The sequence below is a fragment of the Panthera uncia genome, chromosome E3 (genome assembly GCF_023721935.1).
Source record: "Panthera uncia isolate 11264 chromosome E3, Puncia_PCG_1.0, whole genome shotgun sequence".
NCBI classification, from domain to species: Eukaryota; Metazoa; Chordata; class Mammalia; order Carnivora; family Felidae; genus Panthera; species Panthera uncia.
This window is the reverse complement of record NC_064815.1, coordinates 32,893,209-32,903,153: the sequence shown is the minus strand read 5'-3', so window position 1 is coordinate 32,903,153 and position 9,945 is coordinate 32,893,209. Positions and strand designations below refer to the sequence as shown.

The following is a 9,945-nucleotide window of genomic DNA, read 5'->3' as shown; positions in this document are numbered from 1 at the left end:
GCACGCAGGGAACGTGCTGGTGTGTGTATTCCTGCCCGTGCGTGAGGGGCCACGCAAAGCATTTTTAGGGGCTGGTGATTTCACGTGGCCTTCTGAACTGAGCGTTTCCTTGCTGTTGTACAAGCAGCCGGCCCTCCGTCTGCTCCACGGGGCGGAGAAGGGAAGGCTGGCCTCCCCGCCCACCGCACCCTCCAGGCTGGAGCCTGCAACAGGTGCGGGGGGGTTCCCGCTGTAGGCTTGGGGCCCCCACGTCCGGGGAGGGCAGGGTCAAGCCCACAGGGCCTCAGCAACACCCCCCGCCCCCTCCGCCCCACCACTACCCTGCAGGTTTCTGATGGTGCTGGACACAAGCTCAGGGACCAGGCCCTAGAACAGAGCCTGGGAGGGAGTCCACTCTGACGTCTGCCTGAAACCCAGCACAGGGGTGGGTGGTCTTTGCTGCAGAAGCCAGGACCCCCAGGAGCTTCTTCCCAGTTCCCAAGGGGCTGCTCCGCGGGGTTCGGCAAGCCTCCCACGTGGGGGAGCGGGTTTGGAAATGGGTGCTGTCGGTGAGACAGGACGCGGGGCAGGGGAGCCTCGGGCCTCCGCACGGGCAAGCCGGGGCTCTCAGCCCGTGGAGGGCGGAAAGCCCCCGAGCTGGACTGGGGTCCCCATTCCCACTGGCTTGTGGCCCTGGGAAGCCACGTCACCACCCCGAGCCCGTGTTTTCAGTTTCAAAGTGAACAGTTTCAAAGCCATCCGGGCTGTGCTGTGATCAAGGGAGCCAGGGGGGCTCCGGGTTCAGGCAGGAGAGCCTTGCTGGTGACCCTGGCGCCTGGCCGGGCCGTGTCTCCATCTGCCCGCGGTGAGGCTGCCGGCCACGGGCTGGCACCGCCGATGCAGCCACACGGGCGGCTGACGTCAGGACTCATTGTCCCCATGACCGGTGGTGACAGGTCTGGAGTGCTGAGCCGTGCGTGTCAATGAGGTGGCACTTGGGCGCTCCAACGCCAGGCGGCCCGTCTTCTGTCCCCCAACATCCCGTGCTGGGGGGAGGGGTGGGCCACCACTCCAGGCCTTCCCGAGCCCCCCAAACCCCTGGTCAGCGGGCCCCCCAGGCCCGGAGCTGTGAGTACAGAGGCCAAGGTCCCCCCGGGGCTGGCAGCTGGACCCCCTCCCACAAAGGCGGCCCCCGTCCCTGTGCCCAGGGGTCCGGGGAGAAGGCCGACCCGTGTGCTGTGATCCCCATCCCTGCCCCGGGTGCCCAGGCGTGTGCAGGCTGCTGGTCCTGAGGTCACCACAGGGAGGAGGACGTGGCCGGAACCACCAGCGTCGCCCGTGGGGGCCTGGGGTTTGGGGTGCTGGCTGCCAGCACTTCCACACGGGGCCTGGAGCCGCCCTCCCGGCCAGCACCTGGGGCCGCACAGTGTGAGCGTCATCGTCGGTCCGTTGGCGGGGGGAGGGTGGGGGCGTGGGGGGGGCGGAGTCCAGGGCAGGGGAAGTATCTCGCCCACTCTGTTCCACCTGAACACGCGCTCCCTCTCTTCTGCTGGGGGCGGTGGCTCCCGGGCTGCCACCCACCGTCCCCTGGTGTCCAGGGGCTGCCCCGGGGCCAGACCGAGGGCTGGTGGGCAGGGCGAGCCCGTCCTCTCAGACGCACACAGCGAGCCGGCGGGGTGGCCGAGGAGCAAACTTTATTTCATACGGAGCAGGGACTCTGCCGGGTTTGAGCGGTGTGTGGACGGGGTACACACTGGGGAGGGGGCCGGAAGCGGGCCCCCCGGGCACCCCCCGGAGCGGCGGCACCGAACGTCCTGGGCGAGGAGGAGGGTGCGGCCTCTCCCCCGCAGAGCGGCTCAGCCCCTGCCGGCTTACGGGTGCGGGCGGCCGGGGTCCGTGGGGCCGCGTGGCGGGAGGCGGGGTGGGCCTGGGACCCGCCGGCTGCCCTCTTCCGCGTGAGCCGCAGGCTAGGCCACCGTCTGGCGGCTGAAGAGGTCGAGCGTGAGGGCGCTGAGGAAGGCGGGGATGCTGTCTTGGCGCAGGAGGTGCAGCTCGATGAGCTCCGGCACCGTGCGTGAGAAGGCCGTCTCCAGAAGCTGCATCTTGGCGCCTGAGGGTCCCGTGGCCTGGAGGGCGGGCGGGAGACACAGAGGACACACGGTCAGCGGTGCGGTGGCCTGCGGGGTCCCCCCGCCCCTGCCCCGGGGCCCTTCGGTCCAGGACAGGGCGGGACGGGGACCCCGTCCCCGGCGGGGGTGCAGAAGACGGGATGTGGGGCGTGGGGCGTGGGGCGTGGGCTCCGGGTGCCCAGCTGCCCTCTGTCGGTCTGCCCAGCCCTCCCCGTCCTCAGAGCCCGGCCCCCGTGACAGCAGCTGACACCCCGCCCCACCCCCCGATGCTACAGACGAACGGGCGAGGGGCCGGAGCCGCCCCAGAGAGCTGCTCCGCGCCCGGGCGGACGGCCGTGCCCCCTGGTGCTCAATCCCGTTGGCGCCGGCCACAGAACGGAGGGGGTTCCCACCGGCGGCCCTGCTGGGAGGCCAACCCCGCTCGTGGGCCTTGCTTCTCCGCGGGAGGAGCCGCTCCCGGCCACGATACGCACAACAGCCGGGGTGCGCACGCCGCCCACGGAGTCCGTCGGCGGACCGTTACTCAGCCACGAAAAGAACGCAGCCCTAACCCCTGCTGCGCCAGGGACGAACCCCAGACACGGAACAACACGCGTGGGTCAGATCATCCGTAGGGAGTGTGCAGAACGGCGAGTCCGCGAGATGGAAAGTACATCAGTGGCTGCCAGGGGCTGGGCTGGGCACGGGACGGACTGCCAGTGGGCGTGAGGGTCCTTGGTGGGGCGACGAGAGTTCTGAAATCGGGTCGTGGTGGCGGCACAGCTTGGAAGACACCAAATACACCAAAAAGCAAGCCGCGGGGTGAACTGCACAGCGTGGGAACTCCCCCCCCCCCCCCCCCCCCCCCCCCCGGGGCTGGGCGCGTGTACTAAACCCCCGTCTGCCCCACAGCCTGACGGGGCCACCCTCCTCCCAGGAGCTGCGGGGGCTGCCTGGCTCCGCCCGTGTGCACGGCTCACCCCTGCACGCGGCGGGCCACACACCCGGCCCGCACACCGACCTCCGCCCGGGAAGGACGCCTGGATGCGCCTGTTGGGAGGCGGTGGTCTCCCTCCGAGACCCCAGGAAGGAGCTGGAGCCGGCCTGCCTGCTCCCCCGTCCTGTCCCACGAGCCCTCCCGGCGGCCGTTGGAGCTCGTGGCGCCCAGCGTCTGAGCGGCCCCCCCGCCTGTGTGCCGCGCGGACGGCCTCTGCTGCCTCCCCAGGGCACCCACCCTGCTCCCCTGCATGTCCGCACGTTTAGGCTTGTCACAGTTCAACACGGACCATTTTTAAACAAAAGTAAGAGAAACCACTCTGACCTTTTACCGAGAAAATCCTTTCATTTCTGCCTTCTGCTCAATTGTGAAAATTTCCCCTAAATGTCAGAGGGGCTGATCCTCGGCAGCGGAGGGGCGGGGAGCAGACGCAGGGCACCGCTCAGGCCGGGGGTGGGGGTGGGGGGGGGGGCGCTGAGGGAGGCCGTGGCGCCCGCCTGGCTCGGCGGCTGAGTGGCAACCCTCCTCCGAAGCGGGGTCCCTCCACGCCGTGCTGCACCTGGCCGGGACCCCTGCCCGCCCGGGAGGGGGCCTTCAGTCCGGGTGTCTCCCCAGATCCCTGTTGGGCTGTGGGGCCCCAGCCATGCTTTACACACATCAGACATCCCTCGCGGCTGCCAGCACTGCGGCCGTGTCTCGAACAATCGACACTTAACGCTCGCCCACGCGAGGCCCATCCTGGGCACCTCAGTGCACCTGTCCGGCATTCAGGAGGCGAGCGCACGGCCACAGAGACACTGGCTGTGCCCTGGGGCTGGCGGGGGGCGTGCAGGAAGGAGGCGTGACCAGGGCGGCCTTCTCAAAGCTGAGGGTTTGTGAGCCACCCGCCCCCCGGCACCCCCCCGGCCACGCCGGCCCATTCCGTGGGAAGGGCCGTGTCCTTGCTCAGAGGCGGCGTGGAGCCGTGTGGCTGCCAGCATGTGCCCTGGTCACGCCATGCCAATCAATCTCTGCTAGGCTCCACCGTGCTCAAATACCACCCGGTCCCCAGGTACCTTGTAAATCACTCTAATTAGAGGCTGTTCGCTTAAAATTAGAGAGCAATTTTTTAAAAAGCAAATTGCCCAGTAAGACGCGTTGGCTGTGGCTGGAAATATTTATGGCCTGTGTCTCTGCCTCCTCTGCCCCCAGCGTTTGGGAGTGACAGGCCGCGGTGTGGCTGGCAGGCGCCCCGTGGCGAGCAAGGCGCTCCGCCACAGTAAGACCCCCGGTGGCCCCTGGCTGGCCGTCAGTGCGGTCCGGCGCTCACACCTCAGCCTGGACTCGCCTCCAGGCCTCCCCTCCCTCCAGACGGCGGAGCTGGGCCTGCCTCGAAGGGTTCGGCCGGGACCCAGACGGCCAGGTCCGTCTGCCACGGCGCGAGTCTGCGGAGACGGGCCACGCGGGGACGCCGGGGGGCTCCGGGGCTGTGCGTCATCGGAGGACGAAGCACGTAGTGGCTCCAATGGGGCTCGTTAAATGCCAGCCTGTGGCGCCCCAGCTGGCGGGACGGCACGCGGCGGGCCCTTTGTGAGATGCCCTGAGTAGGGAACTGCCCCCGCTTCGGTGGCCCCCTCCCAAGCCCCCGACTGCCCGTGGGACGGCACAGGGGGGAGGGGATTCCCGTCGAGTGCAAGCCTACCGCTTGCTGAGGGAGCCGAAGGCAATCCCGCGAACGAAGGCACGGGAAGAATCCAGAGATGAGACCCATAGCGAGGTGTGGGTCCTCACGTCCCCACCTGAGCAAGATTTAGACAACACAACAAGATGATCAAACAGGCAGTGCGAACACCACTCTCTCAAGACTCTGGGAGCGGGGTATCGTCTCTGCGTCACGGTGGCATGGCGGCTTGTCACAAGGCCCCATCGACTCCCGAGGAAGCGGCTGACGGCAGCTGGAGGGAAACGCAGGACGACGGGAGCATCTTGGGGCCTGAAAACAGACGGTGGACAGTCACAGAGACTTGGGGGCCCCAGCTCGGTGACGAGAGACACATGAGATGACGCGGCATGCTTCCGTGACCCCGCGGGCCGAGACGATACGCGGGGTCGTGGCTCGTGGGCGCACCGGGCAGAGCCGGGGGGGACACAGAGCCCGGGGTGCCCTGCTGGAGACCAAGGACCACCCGCCAGGTGTCGGGGCTCTGCCTCGAGAGGCAGAGAAGGGAAGGGTCGCGATCAAGGAGGAATGAACGAAACTGACGACAGGAGAGGGGGTATTGCAACCAGAGGCCGGTCCTTCGAAACCAGCAACAAAACAGACGGAAGAGAAAAGACAGAAGCTGCCGATACCAGAAATGAGATCCTGGAGCTGTTCCGAGAATAATAAGAAAACACTTAAAAACGCTTTATGCCCATAAACTTGACAGCTGGGAACAGAGCGTCCCTTAAACACCACGGAGCACCAGGGCTCGGTCAAGATGAAGCAGCGAACCCGACAAGTCCGGCGGCCGTTTAGGAAACCGAATTTGTAATTAAAACGCTCTAGAAGAAATCTCCAGTCCCACGTGGTTCCACCGGAGAATTTTATCAGACATTTAAACGAGAATTAACGCCCATTTTCCACGGTCTGTTCCGGAAGACGGAGCAGAGAGAGTACTTTCCTGCGCACAGGCGTGTCCGCCCGACAGCAAGCCAGAAATGGCGCACACGCACAGGCGGAAGAGAGAAGTGGACTTGGTGCAGAGACCCTCAACAGAGCTCAGCTAATGTGGTCGGGAAGTATAGAGCGGCGACTACGCCAGGACCACGCGCAAGGCACTTCTGCGTGTGGCCGGTGCGCTGACGACCAGTCAGGACGCGTCACCACAACCCCAGGACACCCAGTCCCACTGCCGACGCAGGGAACGCCTCTGACAAAACGCGACCTCCATTCCCGAAGAGAACCCTCGGCAGACGGGCGCGCACGGCCCACGCGGCCTCCGAGTGGGACAGGCGGCGCTGTCCCGTCCTGGGGGCAGAACACACACGTGGGGGCCTCGACGGAGGTCCACACTAATGTGCCCCATCAACATTTAAAAAAAATTTTCTTTTTAACGTTTATTCATTTTTGAGACAGAGAGAGACAGAGCATGAACGGGGGAGGGTCAGAGAGAGGGAGACACAGAATCGGAAACAGGCTCCAGGCTCCGAGCCATCAGCCCAGAGCCTGACGCGGGGCTCGAACTCACGGACCGCGAGATCGTGACCTGGCTGAAGTCGGACGCTTAACCGACTGCGCCACCCAGGCGCCCCCCCCATCAACCTTCTTAACGCAAGTGCCAGAGCTGCCCCATGGAGGAAGACGAGAGAACTGAAAAGAATTCTGACTTAAACCTCACACCTCACGCAGAACTTAACTCCACGCCCATCACAGACTTACACGTAAAACATAAAAACCTTCAAGCACAGAGACGACATTTCAGGACCTAAGACCAGGCGGAGAACTTGTCAGACTTCACACAGAAAGCACAGTCCGGAGAACAGAATGAAGACGGGACAAACCGATGGGCCTCATGGAAACTGCCAGCCTTTGCTCCCGAGACACAAGCCCGCCCGGGAAGGGGTACGTCCGAGTCATGAGTGACCCGGGGCTGGCATTCTGTGTCCCGGCGCCTCCTGGCTGGAAGGTCAGGTGCACGGTTGTGTTTCGCTCACGGCTGTCCCCCCCCTGCCGGAACAGGGCCTGGAGCAACGGGTGCAGCCGGGCCCCCTCCTCCTGCACAGCGCTGGCCGCGGTTGCGACGGTCTGTTCATCTCTGTGACTCGCTGAACCGTCTCCCTCCGTTCCCGGGACGCCCGGGGAAGAGGCGGCCGCAGTCAGGACGGGGCGGGTGGGGGTACTGACGGCAGCCCCACGCCACCCCGGGGCTCACCTCGCCCACGCGCTCAGATGCCCCGAGGCCGGCCCTCCACTCCCTCACTGGCTCCCCGGCTGCAGGTGGGAAGCTGGTGGCTGCAAGGCCCGGGGGAGGCCGGCTGCTTGGCGGCCGTCTTCAGTCGCATGAAGGCTCACGTGCGGATCTGGGGGCGGCAGGCACCTGAGTGGACACAGCTCCAGGCGGCCCTGCGTCCCGCGAAGCCCGCCGCTCCCATCCCGGCCCCGTCCTCGGCGCCGCCCCCGGGCCTTCGCGTGCGAGGCAGGGGCTGGGAGCCCGGGCACAGCGCAGGCACGGCCTCTCTGCAGCCGGGTCCCGGCCGGGCTCCACGGCCAGATGCTGGCCCCGCGGGGACAACGGGGGGCGGTCGGTGTGTGCAGACGTGCGCAGACGCCTGCCGCGTGCCGGGCACCCCCTTCCCGCCGCCACGCACGCGTACCCCGGGTCTTCGGGGTTGAGCGGCCGTCCCCCCACTCAGACGCGACCGCCCAACGCCTCTGCTCTGACCCCTCCGTCTGGACGGCCTCCTCCCGGTGCCGGCCCTGGGTGACCCGGGGCGCTCTGGCGAAGCTCGGGTCCCGCGCGTCCGTCGGGTGTGAGAGCCCCCGCTCGGCGGGACGCGCTCGGTGGTGGGTGGTGGGTGGCTGTGGCCCCGTCTAGGGGAGGAGCCTTCTACCAGGAGCACAGGCGCTTCCTCCTCCGGGGACCAGCCCGCCCTGCAGAGGGGCGGCCCAGGCCGCGCACCCCGGCTGCGCGCACTAGCCAGGCTGCGAGGGAGCTCCGGCTACGCGGGCGAGGGCCCGACGCGCTGCCCGAGCCGGCACACGCCCACCGGTGATGCGCGGACAGCGGCTTCGCCACGTCTGCTAGGAAGTCGCCTTGAACTTCCGTGCCGGAGGAAGCCCCCTGAGCACGCACCGCAGTGGGTCATGCTCACACACGACACGGCTCTACACGCACAGAGAAAAAGCGTGTCAACCACAAAACGTAAGTGGTTAGCTCAGGGAGCTGCGATGAAACGTGGCTCCTTACGGCTTTGTGCACTTTGCGGATTTTCTACCGCGGCCGCACGTCGTCTCCGTAACCAGGGCCAGCCCGATGCGAACTGGGTCTCCGAGAGCGGCACTTCTGACACAGGGCACTCATCACACGCGCTGTTCTTGCCACAGGCACGTGCGAGTTCGTGGGCCTCACCGGCCGCCTGGTCCCGGGACTGGGGCCCCTGGGATGCCCGCCACGGCACCCGCGGGTCTCCCACCCAGAACCACGCACCAGGGCGGCGATCGGTCGTGGTGTAAGTGGCCCGGCCCACCCGGGCCCCGCGTGGGGACACGGAGGTGACCCTCGGCCCTGGATCCCTCCTCCGCATAGCCCCCACCTGGCCGCTCCTGCTGCCCCCCGCCCCCGACTGTGACTGTGTCCTGTGTCTCCTCACCTTGTAGGCTGGGCTGGGCGAGGAGGCCCTTCCCACTGCTGCCCCCCAGGCGCCCCCCCACATGCCCCGCCAGCCTCCGGCTCTGGTGCACGTCCCCGCCCACTGCTGTCCCTCAGGGAGGGCGGGCGGCGGGGGGGGGGGGGGGGGACCCCGGTGCTCGGCGTAGGCGGACCCAAAAAGGCCTGGGCACAGGCAGAGGGACGTGGTGGCCAGCGGATCGGGACGAGCTGGACGGAACGCCGAGGAGCCCGTCCCAGCACGAAGCTGCAAACGCCGAGCTGGCAAAAAGCATGTCCAGCACGGGGCGGAGGGAAATCGCTCCCCCAATTATCCCCGCTCAATTGTGCCGGGAAACGGCTAAATACCGCATGTTCTAATTATACCGGCGTTGCTGGAGTTACCGTCCCCGGCGAGGGGCGACCTCTCCCCAGCGTGCTCTGGGGATTGGGGGGGGGGCGAGGCCAGGCGCCCCGGCAGCTGCAGATCGGTTCCGAGCCCACAGTTGTTATTATTATTACTCTATTTATACGGCTCTGCATCCCTCGTGCCTCGCCCCGGTTTGTGCAGCTGCTCCCACGGCCTCACGAGGGAGGGGCAGGAGGGCGCACATGGGCGGCGAGGGCCCAGGGTCATTTCCAACGAGCCTCGTGCATCACAGGTGGGTGCCCAGGGGGCCCACAGGTCATCGGCACAGGGCCAGGCTCCGTCTGGCGTCCCACTCCCGGCCCAGGCCTCCTTCCCATCCCGGGAGGAAGGTGGGGACAACCGTGGGGGCCGGGCCACCTCCCTCCTACTGGCTCCCAGGGGCAGGAGGCCAAGTGCAAGGGGCCCCCAAACGGCTCTGAAGGCCGGACGTCCCGGGAGGGCCCGGGCCAGATGGGCTGGAGCACGTGTCCCCTAGCCAGCCACCCTCAGCGCAATGACGCGGATGGCACCAGGTCACACAGGAAGCCCCCCTCCCCGTCCAGACAAGCTGGTACGGTGGAGCGCTCACGGGGACACAGGCGGCCGGCTGGGGGAGCGGCAGAGACTGAGCTGGGGACCTGGGCTCCGATCGTGGCTGCCCCTCCCACTCGCCGTGTGACCGTGGCACCTCCCCTCCCCTCCCCTCTGCGAGCTGGACTTCCCTCAGTGGAAAGGGGCACACGGTGTCTGTGTCCCCACCTCGGATATTAACTCACTCACGTGCTGACAAGACGGATGAAGCCAGCCGCCACGTCACGGGCTGTCCACGTGAGGGGGAACTGACGGTGGCCTCCGGCCAACGGCCCGAGAGGAACTGAGCGGACCCACGTGAGTCTCTCCCCAAGAGACTCGTGGCTGTGGCGCGAAGGAGGGCCCACCTGGGCGCAGTCCGGCCACTGACCGTCGGGCCACCGCCACCGTGCTCGCGGTGAGTGCTTGTTCCGCCATGGACTGTCGATATGGGAGGGCAGAAAAAAATCCCTTTAGAAAAACATCCTGAAAGGTGATGCAAACCTTACCGAACATGAAAGGTAAGTCAGGAAAATGACACCAGAGTGCACGGTA

At 67.0% G+C, this 9,945-nt stretch overlaps 1 protein-coding gene across 4 annotated transcripts in view; it reads right to left on the bottom strand.

Annotated features, from left to right (window-relative positions):
- Positions 1 to 1,660: 1,660 nt before the first annotated feature.
- MAD1L1 (mitotic arrest deficient 1 like 1) overlaps positions 1,661 to 9,945 on the bottom strand; it is a 317,349-nt gene continuing 309,064 nt past the window's right edge. For all 4 annotated transcript variants that reach the window (XM_049638985.1, XM_049638986.1, XM_049638987.1 and 1 more), the window contains one exon: positions 1,661 to 2,105. In XM_049638985.1, coding sequence (XP_049494942.1) covers positions 1,947 to 2,105 — 159 coding nt within the window. In that variant the 3' untranslated portion in view covers positions 1,661 to 1,946. The remainder of the gene's footprint in view (positions 2,106 to 9,945) is intronic.